Below are 17,152 nucleotides of genomic sequence, written 5' to 3'. Positions count from 1 at the left end.
TTTGTCAAATTCAAAAAAATTTGCTTTAAAAAAAAATCTCTTCCTATTCATCAAAATACAATGTACTTTTCTTCCTCCATACCACTGTTAACTCAGCTAGGGCATTACTTTTTCCTTCCCTAGCCATCCCCTCATCTGCTCAGGTGCTCTTTCTAGTGTGTCTCCAAAGTATATTTTCTTCCCTCTATTGAAATATATATTATACAGTATTACAAGGATCTATTTTCATGTCTATTTTCCTTCTGAAACTACAGGTATCTTGATTTAACTATTTTAATGGATTAGTTTAACAGCAAATTAGACATAGAAAAATAGCAGACTCGTACTGAAAAATAAGTAAGTTTAAAAATCAGGTGGAGGGCATTAAAAGGCATGGAGGGCAAAACAACAACAACAAAACAAAAAATGAAATGTACTTACTGTGTTTCAGGAGAAAAAAAGAAAAATGATTCGAAGACATTATGTGAAGAGAAAATGGCAATTTTTGCAGAACTTATAAAAGATACCAATCCGTAAAATTCAAGCTACCCAATCAACCACAAGCAGAAATCTATCTATCTATCTATATATGTATATACACACATACACATGGGAAAAAGTCCATACCTGGACACATCATGGTAAAACTTCAAAAAACCAAATACAAAATCTTAACAGTAGCCAATAAAAGGGTACCTTTAAAGAAGCCACTGTAGATTGACAATAGACTTTTCAAAAATAGCAATGAAAGCTAGAAGACAGAATGATAGTTTCTTTGTAAGATGTAATTATCATGGTTATATTGTAAACTCAGTGAAAATACCTTGCAAGAATGAAGAAAAAACTAAAACATTATCAAAATAGAAAGAATGTCACAAACATAAACTCTTAAAAAGAAAGCTCTAAAACTGATACAAATTAGTGTATCAAAAGAGAAATAAGGAATGAAGAGCACAGAAAATGGTTTATATGTCAGAAACTTTAAATGACCACTATATAAAATCAGTAAAGTCATGTAAGGGTTTTAAGAAAGCTAGAATAAAAAATAAGGCAACAACAACAGATAAGCCAAGATGTGGGTAAGTAGAGGCATCCTAAGGCCTCTGAATTGTGTGGAGATGAGTAAGGACAATGATTAACAATAGTCTTTGATAAGCATGCATTTTACGTTGTCTAAATTAACCAAAATTTCCAAAATAATTGACTGATGTTTAAAAATACTATAAAAATGCTAAGAAAGAAGAAACACTGAAATCACAAAATATAAATCCAAATATATCAGTAATCATTTAAATAAAATGAAGTAAATGGTCTAGGTAAAAGACAAAGAAAGATCTTACACTGATTCTAAGATTAATCTGGGTAAAAACTATACAACTAAATGTAACTATATGTTATTTACAGGACACACATCTAAATTACAGTAATATAGAAAAGCTGAAAGTAAAAGAGTAGAAAAAAATATTCCATACAATCAACAATTCCAACCCCCAAACTATAACAGGCAAAAGACACTTTTAGCACAAAAATTTCTGGAGATAAGAAATTCATTTTACTAACAGAAGGCTCAATTCACCTTCTATTGAAAAGATAAATCAATTCTAAATTTGTAGGTGCTCAAAAACATGGCCACAAAAGAAAGCAAAAGTTGACAGAATTAAAAAGAAAACAATAACTCTGTATTCCACTAAGTAATTACAGTGTTTTTAGTAATGAATAAAGTAAACACAAATCCAGGTTAAGGATGCAGATTTTAACACCATAGTTAAATGCTTGACCTATAAACATACTAAGAATAACACCCAACAACTGGAGGATATGCGTTATTATTATTATTATTTTTTGGCACACACAGAACATAAAGCAAGTCTCAGCAAATTTCAAGGGACTACAGTGTAATTAATTAAAAAAAATCAATAAATAAAGGATAACTGGGAAGTCCTCATGTTTAATAACTAAAAAATACACTTTTAACTAGTTCATGAGACAACAGAGACACAATGAAAATGAGAAAATGATCTCAAACAGATAAGAACTTTAGGTGGTATCAGCACCATGGTGTTATAGATGTTCCTACTTTTTGTACACCCTTTTATTTTTTTAAAAAATTGTTTTTAAAGATTTTTTTATTTTTATGTATTTGACAGAGAGAAATCACAAGTAGGCAGAAGTCGGCAGAGAGGCAGGCATATAGAGGGAGAAGCAGGCTCCCGGCTGATCAGAGAGCCTGATGTGGGGCTCGATCCCAGGATCCTGAGATCATGAGATCATGACCTGAGCCAAATGCAGAGGCTTAACCCACTGAGCCACCCAGGCACCCCTGTACACCCTCTTTTAAAACAATAAATTAGACATCCGTCTATGAACAAAAGTGCCTTTGTGAAATCTGTGGTATCCAGCACCATAGGCCAAAGGACATGGGAGCAGTCTCGCCCACATTAGCATTCAGTAATAGGCAAGACAAATTTTGTGTATCTCCAAATCTTGTGATCTTTTTTTCAAAAGATCATCAAGAAGACAAAAGGTAACAAGTGTCCCCAAAGGCTTTAGAGATAGAGGAACCCATGTATATTGTTGGTGGGAATGTAAACCCATTTAGCTATTATGGAAACCAGTATGAAGTTTCCTCAAAAAGTTAAAAATAGAACTGCCACATGATTCAGCAATCCCACTCCTGGGTATATACGTAAAGGAAATAAAAACATGCCGAAGAGATATATGCACTCCCATGTTTATTGAAGCATTTACTCACAACAGTCAACATCTGAAAATAACCTAAAGATCCAACAACAGCAATATGGATAAAGATGTGGGGGGTGTATGTACCTATGTATGTATGTATACATACACACACAAAATGGAATATGTATTATTCAGCCATTTGTGACATGGATTTTGAGGGCATAATACTAGGTGAGGTAAGTCAGACCCAGAAAGACAAATACTGTATGGTATCACTTACATGTGGAATCTAAAATAGCTAAAATATAAAATAGAATGTAAAATGATGGTTAACAGATGCTGGAGGTGGGAAAATTGAGGATGTGTTGTTTAAGGGCATAAACTTGGAACTGATAAATAAGTAGGTCCTAGAGATCTAAAGCACAGCAGAGTGATTATAAACAACAATGCTGTATTATAAATGTCAGAGGTACTAAGAGACTAGGTCTTAATTGCTTCCACCACAAAAAAGAGACAATCACTTCATAAAGCCGTCAGCTAATGCTATAGTGATAATCATGTTGCAATATATAAATGTATCAAACCAACATATTGTTAACCTTAAACTTATATAATGTTGCATATCAATTATATAAAAAGAAAAATAAATTTAAAAATTTTTACATATGGAAAATGCAGTTAAGCAATACTGAGAGGATATTCATAACCCTAAAAACATATATTAGGAAAGAGAATAAGTTTTAAAGTTCTAAGCATCTGTCTCAAGTTAGTTTAAAAAAAATAGCCAAGACATTCCAAAGAGACCAGGAGAAAGAAGTACTAAAGATTAGGGTAGAGATTAACAAAATAAAATCAAATACACAAAAGAAAAGATCAGTAAAGATTTCTTTTTTTTTTTTTTTGAAGGGGCAGAATAATAACAAGAGAAATCTAAGAAAAGTGGTCAAGGAATAAAAATGGATAACATACCAGTATGAGAAATGAAAGAGCAAATGTTACTAGAGATATATGCTGACTTTAAATGAATGATACAGATGTTATAAATTATGTCAATAAATTTGAAAATTATGTTAAATGGAGAACATCTTAAATTAATTTCACCCAAGTAATTTTTTAAAAAAGATAACCACCTATAAAATTCAAAGTGCTGGGGTATCTATGTGGCTCAGGAGGTTAAACATTCAACTCTTGATTTCCGCTCAGGTCCTGATCTCAGAATTGTGAAATCAAGCCTGGCCAGCATCTGACTCCATGGTGGGCATGAAGCCTACTTAAGATTCTCTCTCTCTGCCTATCCCTCCCACCCCCACTCTAAAAAAACAAAAACAAAAATCAAAGTGCTATGAGACACCTAAAATAAACTACAGAATTAGAAAATATTTGTAATCTTTAAGTACTAACTTCATACTCCATGTTCAATCTCCTCTCCTGCTTAAATAAGAGGCAAGTTAAGAGGGAAAACAAAATTTCTCAGTCTCACTTGGACAAGTCAGTACATGGCGCATGTGACCCAATTCCAGGGCAGATAGGAGAAAGACATCTTTAGCTTTGTTTTTCTGAGAATGCTTTTGCTTTTGTGATAAAAAGAGACTTGTTAAACTCTCATCATCCTGTTGGAATAAAGCTTGGATTTTAATAAGAGCCCAAGAAAGGGCTGTGGCAGAAACCTACAAAGTGAGCAATGAAATCAGAAAAAGCCTAATTAAAGACAGACAGCTTATAAGGTGCCATCCATAATGGCTGAATTATCTGCTGACTTGCCTTTGGCTTAGGATGACTGTGGGAAAAAATGGTATCTTTTAAACATTCCTACTGCCCTCATCTAGCTTTGACACAGGAAATCATACTATCTACATGGTCCCCAAAATTTATTTTAATGGGCCACAGGTTGATAATGCTTCCAAGCATCTTACCAAAAGAAATGCAAATCCTCTTTGAAAAAATTCAAACCTAGAGGCACCTAGGTGGCGAGGTCAGCTGGACCACCTCTTGGTTTTGCCTCGGGTCATGATCTAAGAGTCACAGGATTGGGCCCATATCAGGCTCGAGCCATTCTCTTTCCCTCCCCAACCCCTCCCACTTGTGCATTCTCCCTAAAATAAATCTATAAGTAAATAAATAAATAAATAAATTCAGACCTGAAAGAACCTCCACAGGTTAAGTTCCAGTGAAAATGTGCACACAATTATAAATCACAAAGATCAGGTAGAAAAAAAAATCACCCTGAGTGAGGAAAAAAGCTACAGGAGTAGCATGGCAAAAATTTCACATACTGTCATTCTCTAATATAGAATATGAAAAAGTATATTTAATATGTAAAACTAAATTTAAAAAGTATCAAAAGAATGGCCAGGAGAAGAGACTATCAAAAAGTACCAAGATTAACAAAACAAGACTATTAAAAATTACCAAAACTAGAAGTAGTAAAAAATATGTAACAGAAATTAGAAATATATGGGCTCAAGAGCAAACTAGACACAGGTGAAAGAGTATTAGAGAAATGGAGATAGCCCTGAAGAAATTACCATGCATCTAACTGGAGTTCCCAAAATGAAAGAGTGGAGTGAACATAGGAGGTGCAATACTCAAAAAAACAAAAAACAAAAACCAGGAGCTAAGAATTTCTCATAACTGACGCAATATGCAAATCTCAGATTCAGGAAAGTGGAACAGAGGGGAAAAAAAAATGATAAATATGTGGTTAATTAAAAACCAACAATGATTAAATAAAGTAATAATCAGATCTAATTTGTAGAAATGAAGATAAAATGATAGAACTAGAATTTGGACAGGAATGGTACACAAATTAAGTGGAGTTAAGCAGGTTGGAGTTCTAGTATTCTCAGTTTGTTGTATGGTATTGGGAAGATGGAAAACCATTCAGTCTAGTTGATAAACAGAAACCATACTAGGCATTTTGAACAAAGGGAATAAAGGGAATTTAACACAGAGAACTGATTACATCATATCTATCCAGGTATTATTCAAAGGATGAGGGACAAAATAGTAAGAAAATGAAAGAGCTTAGTCAGGTGTACTGCTTTGGAAGTCATCAGAAAATACAATGCGGTTAAACTATCCCTATGGCTGAGATTCTCCAGAGCCAGAATAATTAGTAAAAACTCAATCTGTTAGTAGTTTTGCCAACAATATGTCGAGCAACAGATATGCTATTTTCGGTGCTTTCAGTATTTTTTCTAAAACCACAACTGAGCAATTGTCTTCCAAGATGAATGAGAGTTTTAGAACACAAGAGCAATCCATATGCTTAAAAGGTTCCTGATTACTTAAGGTCCACAGCCTTAAACTGGTTCCTTCCTTCTTTAGGAGGTGACCTTGTAGCTGACCTTGAGTCTTCCCTCACCCAAGAAAATTTCAGACTTTACTTTATCTCTAAAAAGAGGTTTCATGGTCACAATCAGAAGAGATTACATGCTCATAATTGACCTTTCATCAAGCTATTAAAACACCTTATTCACGAAACACCCTAGAAAGGGCATATATAGTCCATCCTCCAGGTTATACAAATGAGAAAAACAAGTCCTAGAGGGGACATAAGTGGTATATAATCACACAACTCCTGGATTAATCTCAAGTCATATAGTCTTTGATCTTTGTTTCATACCCAGCTGACTCTCAGTGCTCAATATTCATGAAATGGTACGTGTACAGCCAGGATGTCTGCTTATGGAACAAGGACTATTTATTTACTTTATTAAAAAAAAAATTAAGAGGAAATATAGTGGAAGTAAACCTAGCCACATTTAAATTAATCAAAGTAATACACTGAAGCACTAGCTTACCATTTATCTACCTCTTGCACAAACTTCCATCTAAAGTCTTAGCTACTGTTTACTTACCAACATTCTGGTTTTCACCTGATACTTGTAAATTATTTTAAGAATAAACTGCTCCCAGGATGCCTGGGTGGCTCAGTTAGCTAAGCATCTGCCTTCAGCTCAGGTCATGATCCCAGGGTCCTGGGACTGAGTCCCACATCAGGCTCCTTGCTCATCAGGGAGCCTGCTTCTCCCACCGCCTGCTCTACCTGCCACTTCCCTGCTCATACTCTCCCTCTTTCTGACAAATAAATAATAAATAAAATCTTGAAAAAAACAAAAACAAAAACAAATTGCTACAATTACATTAACTGTTTATATTTCCCCAGAATTGAGCTTTTGTGTTTAAACAGATATGCTTACCTTATAGAGCCATCTGAACCTGCTCAGACTATAACGAATGCTCACTTATTATTAATGGGTGCTTAATCAATTAATTTGTGTACTTAGGATGACCTTTGGCATAGGTCATCAACTAACGTAATGTTGAGATCTTCTGTAACTAGTACAACCTCAGGATTAGCTTTCTTAATATTTTACAAAAATAGCAGAGGTAAGATTGTGGGCTGTAACATTATTTAAAGTTAAATAAGCAACTTAGGCATTAAAAATTTCAGAGCTGCTTCTATCTATTACATCTTAATGTTTGAAACTGACATGTATCTCCTGGTAGAGAAGACTTCTTTATTCTGTACCTAGGGCTTGCACAGTTCTTTCATAAATTCTCCTAAAGATGGTGTTACTTTATTTTTCTTCTTTCCTACCTCTGATTACAATAATGTGTCTCATCAACCACTATAAATATGTTAGACTGGTTAAAAAATATATTAACAATACCAAGTGCTGGAGAGGATGTAGAACAACTAGAATTTTAATACAGTCCTGATAAGAATGATAAACGATACAGCCACTCTTAAAAACATTTTGGGAGCTTTTAAAAAAAATTTTATTTCAAGTTTTTATTTAAATTCTAGTTAGCTACCATATATGGTAAAATTGGTTTCAGGAGTAGAATTCATCACTCGCATTTAATATGTAGTGTTCAGCATAATCCTTAATATCACCCATTTAGTCCATCCCCGGCCCACCTCTCACCATCAACTCCATTCTCTGTAGTTAAGAGTCTCTTATGGTTTGCTTCCCTCTCTTTTTTCTTCCTTTATGGTCACCTGTTTTGTTTCTTATAATGTTAAACATACTCTAACGTGACTTAGCAATCACACTGCTAAGTATTTACTAAAGTGAACTAAAAACATGGTCACACAAAAACCTGTTAATGGGTATTTACGGCAGCTTTACTGATAGTTGACAAAAACTGGAAAACCACTTTAAAGTTCTTGGTTAGAGGATAAAAAAGTTGTGGTACATCTATATAATAGACTTACTACTCAGCAATAAAAAAGAGTGAACTATTGATAAATGCAAAAATGTGGATGAATTTCAAAATGCAATTCTCTCAAAGAAATTAGTCTCAAAATTACATACCTTACAATTTCATTTATATGACATTCTTGAAAAGCAAACAACTGTGACAGAAAATAGACCAGCAATTGCCAGGGGATAGGGAATGGGGAGAGAGTGCAACTATAAACATCCCTGTTCCCTTTTCTGATTGTGGTAGTTAGATAAACCTGGTGTGTATTAAAATTTATGAAATGGTTCACCAAAAAAGAATCAATTTTACTGTGTATTACCTGTTTAAAAAAAAGTATATCAAATAATTTAAGTGTTAGGAATCTATGAATCATATAATCTCATGATTGTAAAGATGAGGAAACTTGCTAATTAATAATCACAATTACTCAATGGCAACCCTCTCATTAAGAATTCAAAACTTAATACAAAGTATGTTTACCTCAAAATCAGAAATTCAGTCCCAAAAGAAAAATACATAGAATTACAAAACAAACCAGGCCAGATTTCACACTTGTATTTTAATATAGATATAATATTCAACTATAATTTCTATGCCATATTTAGGTGAATAGGCCAAGAATAAAAAAAAAATTCAAATATTACTTCTATTCAAGAAAGACCTCATAACTGCACCTTAGTCATTAGGAAAGAAAACTCCTTTAATACAGTTATTATCTCCAGAATTTAGCAGAATTTCTAAGGTTACCTCTAAAAAATTCCAATATTGTTAGTTGTATACTAAATCAGTATTTCCCTTCTGGATATTCTAGATATTAATTCTAGATATTAAAGAAAATATTCACTACTTCAACAGGTAAAAATCAGTCTAAGTTTGGTGGAAATGAGAAAATGGAAATAGGAAGAGATATAAGAAAAGGAAATAAGATGATAACAGAGGGACTTAAACTATACAAATTACTAGCTATACTTAATAAAATGTGAGACATACCCTTAACCTCTTCTTTAGAGATGATACACAAAAGTTTAATATTCAGGATCCTAGTTCTTTCCCAGTATTTTCTTTTGGAGTCTCAGGTGACAACTAAGAGAGATTACCACTCCACTTTACAGAGATCCAATAATCTTTTTCATAAGGTGCATTCAGCCTCATCTAACCATATCTTAATAATTTCCATGTGGGACGATAATAATTCCAATAAGACTACCTTAAAGTACATAGAAAGTAAACAAGGCACAGGCATGAAGTAAACATCAAAAATATTAATTTCTTGCTACTCTGAAGAATAAATGAATACTCATATATTCCACCAATAACAGTCCCAAATGATCAGATCTTGTATTATAACATGCAACATTTCAGAGTTTTATTAAGTCTTGAAATGTATCTGATAAAAATCCTTATTTTACAAATAAGAAACTAAAGATTAATAGAGTTAATCATTGCAAAGGTGAATTAAGAGTAGGCTTCCTACCTATTTACATAGTAATTATTCATACAATGCAGCCTTAAATTTTGTCCCTCTTTCCTTGAGTCATTCTACTTGCAGACCTCCAAGATGAGAGGAGTTAGCTAAACACTTCTGTTATTAATACACATATTTTAGAGAACTGAAAGCAAAGAACTATGTCCTTGAATCTTCTTGTCAGACCTAATCTAAAATGATTTTGTTTACCTTAATACAGAATATAAAACAGATACAATTTTATGGCAATCTAATCTAAAATTAACGTTCAACTATCTTTAATCTTGTGTTGTTGTTGCTTTTACTGCTACTAAATAAGTAATGAGGAAAAAAGAAAAAACAAAACAAAAAACAAACTTATTACCAGGAGGTATGACTATGCCATTTGCAAAGAAACGTTTAAAACAAAACAAAACAAAAAAAAACCCCTCAAATTTTAACAAAATTGTCAAGTTTATTCCACACAAACTTTAAGTATTAATAAGTCACAATATAAAGTTACATTTCATATAACATTTGCCCTGCAATTATATGAAAATTCAATATTAAAAATGATAATAGAAGGGCACCTAGATGGCTCAGTCAGTAAAACACCTGACTCTTGATTTTGGCTAACATCATGATCTTAGGGTTGTGAGACTAAGTCCTGCACTGGGACCTGCACTGGGCTTAGAGCCTGCTTAAGATTCTCTCCCTTTCCCTCTGCCCCTATCCGACCCCTCACAACTGGCTTGCATGCTTTAAATAAGGAAATAAATAAATAAACAAATAAGAAAAACAAAGATCAGTAAAGAAAAATTCCAATTTATTTTAAAATTTTTATTCAATGCTTTGTTCCCCAAGTTGTTAAATTTTTAAAGTACTATGATAAAGTCTATTTTGGTATTAATTATAAGAACTAATACAAGATTTTTATTTGCTGGCTTTTTTTTTTTTGAGATATACAACCAAACAGCTATATGTTCCAGGCTCTATGATAAGCCTTGAGAATAAAAACATGTCCTTCCCCTCAAGGAGCAGGAGGTTTAGTAAGTGACTTAAACATGTATGGAAGTAAATTACGATGCAACATGATACAACGATGAATGCACAGAGTAGAACAAAGAAAGATAATCAGAGACAGGAAAGATTTCACAAGGATATTCAAACTGGTTTTTGAGAAAGAAAAAGAATTTGCTAGTAGGATCCCAGGTCATTTCTTTAAATGAAACTTAGGAAAGAGAAACCTATAAAAGGTAGACCAGTGGTTGCCTAAAGAAAGCTATGGATGAGGACTGGAGATTGAGAATTAAGGTAAACAGGGGGACCACTGAAGTGATGAAAAGGTTCAGGATCCACTTGTTTTAATGACAGTTACCTGGGTATATCCATTTGTTAAAACTCATCAAATCATATACTTAAATCTGCATTTTATCATATGTAACTTACACTTCAGTAAAGTTGATTTTTTAAAAGGGTCTGAGGAAACCAAATGGGCTACTCTCTGTGGGGCAGAAACTCTCAATATTCCAATTACAAGGTAGTTATCAGTATTCTGTGAGGAAAGAAATGTTTTCCCTAAATAAACAAGAGTTTAAAGCTCCAGTGCCATTTCTTATTTTAGACCTCTCCTAAAGAAGTAATGGGCAAAAAATGCAGAGCTCGGCAGAGTTCCAATAGAACAGGTTATTTTTACATTAACATGATATTGCTAAGAAAAGCATTCTCATAATATTAATTTCCATTTATATGTAATTATTGAATGTATGGGTAAGAGAATACTAGAGTTGAAGAGTTCTTAGCTAACTTTGTTATTCTGGGAAAATTCACATCTTTGGGATTATTTTAGTTCTAAAATAAGATGACTGGTTTCTCTATGATAGCTGTCATTTTTAAGATTCAATTCTTCTTACTAAAATGAAATCTCTACATAGAGAGTTTCCAGATGAAATCACTAAGGTAGGCCACAGATGTTGAGATTGATGCATTAAAATTAAGTTTTATTAAGTACACTAAAGATCTGAAGGTATCTTATTCAATATTTTAGATTGGTAATTTGAGATTCTTAGTCACATTTATGTATTTTCTTAGTCAAATTTAATTTTGCTTATATCTGTTATTTCTTATTAGCTAATCTCACAGATACTTCTAAAATTTCTATGGTGTTGGATACGTTACTGTACATATACCACTCCTTTTCTCTGTGATGTTGGATACGTTACTGTACATCTACCACTCCTTTTCTCTGTGAATGAAGACACTGAAGGTTACAGAGATTACAAACCTTGCTCAAAATATCATCTTTGCAAAGACAAAACTATTAGACAAATGTGTCTTATGTGATTTTTTAAGTAAAAAGTTTGAAAAGTATGCTTATATAAATGGATAAATATTGATACAAACGTGGAAATTTTTCTTCTGGAAGGATATACAACAAAAAAGTTAGTAATGCTACCTTTAAGGAGAGAGCCTAGGGAAGAGAGGTAGTTCTTCTATTTTTACTTTCTGTGCCATGGAAAAATTTCCAACATGAACATTTGTTAATTCCATTGTTTACAAATCTTAGGTCAGACTTATGGGTTATATTTTTCTTTTCTTTTCTATATTTAAGAAAAAAAGTAATGTTTGGTTTTAAAAAATTTTTTTCTTCTTTCTTTTCAAACTATATGCCTAGTGGCTTGGTTGTTAATTCAGTTGCTTAGAGCACACAGAACAAAGGTCATAGGTTTGATTAATTATGTTGGCAAAGAATAAAAATATCCCTCAGTCACAGAATACATTTTTAACTTTAAAAGTCATCTGGCAAACTCGTGTTGCTGATCACAAGGATGAATCAGGTAAGAGCATGTGGTTGACTCAATACAAAACATTAATCTTGGAAAATAACTCTAAGTGATGTCTTACTGAAAGAGGGTAACAGAGTAGACAGCAATGTTACTCATCTCCAAGTAAACGTTTCAATTTTCATAACCATCAACTAACTGTATTTCCCAATAAATAGAAACAAGACCTTAACAACTGGATAAAAAACAGTTCTGGTACTTTCAGAAAAACCAAAAACAGTTATGTCATAAAGCTAACTAATTTCAAAGATAATATTCTTATTAATACACTATATAAAAATAATTCTTAATACATTATATAAATACCAAATAAAATACATATATACCTGTAACATCTTCTGGATCTGAAACAACAATATGTGCATTTAGTTCCTGTAGCTTGTGATGAAGCTCTTCTAGTTTTTTATTTGACTTTTTCAAAATGTTGTCCACGTAAGCCAAGCTTTTTTTATCTGTTGTGACTTTCCTCAGATTTTCAGCTCCTTCTTTGATTTTCAGTTCTTTCCTTATTTCTCTCTTGATTCGATCCTTGATATCATCCAATTTCTGCTGCACCACAGTATCTGAAAAGTCTAATTTTTGAACAGCACTCACATTCTCAGAAAATGGAAGACTTCGGGAATCTCCCTACAGAAAAAAAAAAACATACAAATGTGGTAGTTTAGGAAAATTAGGTGCTCAGTAACGTGCAGTGTAAGTGCAAATGTATTTAGTGATTCTTTATTAAGAACATTAAATTATTTCCTTAATAAGCAACAGACTAGTTACCTTTTTTATTACCATACCAAATCCTAAGTCCAAAACCTCTCTGGCTACTCACTAAATAGCATTATCTGACAAATTTATATTAAAGTAAACACATCTACACACAAAAGCATCTTAGTGTTCTATAAAGACAGTGAATTTCTGATATCCAATGAAGCCAAGTTAGATTCTAACACCTAGGGATGCCTCGGTGGCTCAGCTGGTTAAGCGGCTGCCTTTGGCTCAGGTCATGATCCCAGCGTCCTGGGATTGAGTCCCACATTGGGCTCCTTGCTCAGCAGGAAGCCTGCTTCTCCCTCTGCCTCTGCCTACCTCTGTCTGCCTGTGCTCACTCTCGCTCCTCTCTCTCTCTGACAAATAAATAAATAAAATCTTAAAAAAAAAAAAAACTAACACCTACATGAGCAAGTTATTTAACCTTTCAAATATTCAGTTTAATCATCTGCAAAATCAACATAATAGTGCCACCTTTCAGAGGTATTGTGATAATCCAAAATATTTTATGTGAATCTCCAAGTACAATTTTTGGACCACTATACAGTCATTCAATAAGTGAAAATTATTAAAGCCCATAGGTAATATACAATTCTATTTGAATTGTATATTATACAATTGTATATTATACAATTATTATACTCTTAAAAAAGTAATATTGGCAAAAATAAAATAAAGTTACATCCCCATGACCACTTTTTGGTTAATGAATTAAACGCATCAGGATTTGGAAAGACTATATTCACAATTTCATGGCTAACTGTCCCAACTGAAAACTTCGTTGACTCACTACAAAAACATCATTACTAAAAAATAATGTCTCATTTATGTCCTACTGATAGAAGCTAAGATAATACACAGTACCAGTTATTCATCTTAAAATAAAAATCAGATTGGTAAGCACATCAAATCTACATTTAAAACAAACCAAAGTTATGTCCTAGCTATGTGTTTATCATTTGTTATTTTAAACTCCATTACTATAATACTACTGGTTCTAAAATTTTTAATTTCTGAAACACAAAAATTAAAAGATAATGTTTACCTCTGGGAAGAGGAATGGAGTTTGTGAAGGTTCTAGAAAAGAGACATTTCACTGTGCACCCTTATATACCTTTTGAACCACAGATCCAATTAGTTAAAAATCATCCTTAATTCCTTCAGAAATTCATCATAACCATATAAATAAGTTCTGCTTAAATTCTTGGGTACAGGAGCACCTGGGTGGCTCAGTGGGTTAAGCCTCTGCCTTCAGCTCAGGTCATGATCTCAGGGCCCTGGGATTGAGCCCCACAATGGGCTCTCCACTCAGCGGGGAGCCTGTTTCCCCCTCTCTCTCTGCCTGCCTCTCTGCCTGCTTGTGATCTCTCTGTCAAATAAATAAATAAAATCTTTAAAAGAAAATTCTTGGGTGCAAATATTTTTTTTCTAATATTTTACTTATTTATTTGAGAGAGAGACAGCAAGAGAGAGCATGAGCGATGAAAAGGTCAGAGGAGAAGCAGACTCCCCGTGGAGATGGGAGCCCAATGTGGGACTCTATGTGGGACTCAATCCTGGGACTCCAGGATCATGACCTGAGCTGAAGGCGTCGCTTAACCAACTGAGCCACCCAGGTGCCCGCAAATACTTTTTATATCTAATTCTTAACCTCTAAACCTTGCAGAATAGTTAGTTAATAGATGGGAAGATGGGGGACCTCGCCTTGGCTTTGGATCAATCTACCCTATGCCGAAGGGCATACTATACAGAAAAATGAAGCAGTTCATAAATCTATTCTTAATGTTTCTAGGGCCAAGAACCTCTTTGGAACTCTGACAAACAAAAACAAAAACAAAAGAAAAACAACAACAACAACAACAACAAAAACAGTAGAACAAAGAAAATTTCATGTCTGATATACATTTTTTAGGTTTCATAGGTCAGAGATTAAGAATCCCTGGGAAAAGTGATCTATACCTAATTGGCCTTAAATTTCTGATCCTTGGGGCGCCTGGATGGCTCAGTGGTTTAAGCCTCTGCCTTCGGCTCAGGTCATGATCTCAGGATCCTGGGATGGAGCCCCACATCGGGCTCTCTGCTCAGCAGCGAGCCTGCTGCCCCCCTCTCTCTCTGCCTACTTGCAATCTCTGTCAAATAAATAAATAAAATCTTAAAAAAAAATTTCTGATTCTTATTTATGTGGATATATAATGATCCCTCCACCTGGACTAAAACAGTATCTAGATTTTCACTACTTATAGTAGACTATAAATCCTATCACCCATTTATTCAGTTTCCAAAGTTTATGAGTCTACCTTTGGCAGGTCACCAAAAATAACAGCACATGACTACTGTCAAAAAATAAAATGCCAAATATCTGCTGTCTGGCTTCAGGTAAAGTGGATTGAGGCAAACAAGCTTAGATAAAAAAGTTTAAGCTAACTGCATTCCTCTAGATATTTTTATTTTTACCTTAGAGGCTTAGAAAATATGAACTGCTTTCATAAATCTGTGCTTTAATATTATGTACTAAGCTAGAGGTTCCCTAAATTTCTTGGTTCATGGTGAGCTTGGTGTATCATTAATTTTTTCCATATGCCCTACAGGCATTGGTGGTTCAGTGGTAGAATTCTCGCCTGCCATATGCCCTACAGGCCAAGAGAAATACCTAAGAATTCTGTATTAAATAGTAAGTTTCTAATTATAATTATAAATTATAATAAATCTATTTATTATACAATATCTTTAATTACATAATTATCAATAATTAATGACATATAAAAATTATATAACTTAATATAAATTATTAAAATATAATTAAATTATAATTATAAATTATAGCAACTCAGTCACTGCTTGAAATAATACAAATAAGAAATAAAATGCTATATTTTAAAAATTCTTTTAATAACTACAGTTACTTTTAAAATGTTAGGTACTTTCACCATTTCTAAAACTTTGAAATCAGATTGGACACTCCCATCTTTTCTGTTCCTCCATACAAAAGGAATGTAGAATAATCTAATATTGAAACTTAACTGACTCTAGTTAGTTCACAAGATACCCAACAAATAGTGTCACTATATTTCCCTGGAAATTTTCAAATACAGTGAAACATCCTGAGAGTTTGCTGAGGCACCCCAGAGAGCCTTGTACAGTTTGAGAATTGTGGTACTAAAATATAAAGGCTGTTACAAAAAAAACTGTTATATGAAAATGGCATCAGTATTTGATGTGAATCCTTGGGAGGTCTTTTGCCTACTTCAACTCTCATTTCCTTTCAATTTGCTACCTAAATCCCAAACCTACCAAACTACAGAATTTACTGCTGGAGACAATGTCTCTTAGCTCAGCTACTAATGGATGCATGTGCACCTTTGGGATACACTACCTTTCCTTCTATTCTTCAACTATTTCTTCCTAGTCCCCCCTCTGCTAACTTTTACTTCATTTCAAAGTTGATCTTCCTAGAAAAGAACATGCCTGTCTATGCCCTCTTAGAATTTAGGTTAAATGCCTTTCTTCGCTACCCCAAAGACTATTAGCAATTTGAGAACAAGTCTTAGGCCTACCTGGCAGAGTTGTTCTGTTTCGCTTTCCTAATGATTAGTCCATTATTTTATTTTATAAAAGAAACCTTATAATTTTCATATCTTTCATCACTGAAATCATATGCTAGCTACTCCATTCTAGTCAAATTAATCTAACATTTTGCTGTTTTCATTATTTTACCTTGTCTTTCTTTCTTATGCCCTAATTATCTCATTTTCTAAATTCAGCATCACAAAATCTTGTTTAAAAAATATTTCAAGTCTTTCATGGTTAATTCTATTTTAAAGTTAATATCATCCATATGTTTAGTCATTCAATCAAATGGATCAAATTCAAATAAAAGGAAATCACCAGTAAAATTAATACTCTCAGGATTTATAGTAGAACTAAGATGATTTTTAGTAAAGTAGGCTTTAAGTGGCTAAATAAAAGAAGGAATAAACATCTCAATAAGTAAGAAACAAAAAGTAACCCAAAATTAGATGGATTTCAAAGGGACCATAATAAATTAAAAACTCAGTGGTTAGGTTAAATAGTAGATTATACCAAGATAATGAATTAGTATACTGGCAAGTAGAAAACTGAGGAAATTATTCTGAATTTATCACACAGACATATGAGAAATTAAAAGGCATGGAAGATAAAATGAGAAGATCCAAGATCCATCTAGGAAGAGCTCCAGAATAAGAGAATAAAG

The 17,152-nt window shown here is 33.2% G+C and overlaps 1 protein-coding gene across 1 annotated transcript in view; it reads right to left on the bottom strand.

Moving 5' to 3' along the window:
• The window catches only part of PKN2 (protein kinase N2), a 132,008-nt gene that overhangs the window by 73,875 nt on the left and 40,981 nt on the right, over positions 1 to 17,152 (bottom strand). Inside the window, exon 2 of the mRNA XM_082688584.1 lies at positions 12,489 to 12,789. Within this exon, the coding sequence (XP_082544710.1) occupies positions 12,489 to 12,789 (301 nt within the window). The remainder of the gene's footprint in view (positions 1 to 12,488; positions 12,790 to 17,152) is intronic.

This window comes from Mustela nivalis (genome assembly GCF_964662115.1).
Source record: "Mustela nivalis genome assembly, chromosome: 10".
NCBI lineage: Eukaryota > Metazoa > Chordata > Mammalia > Carnivora > Mustelidae > Mustela > Mustela nivalis.
The sequence above is the reverse complement of the archived record's forward strand: the minus strand, read 5'-3'. Positions and strand labels throughout refer to the sequence as shown.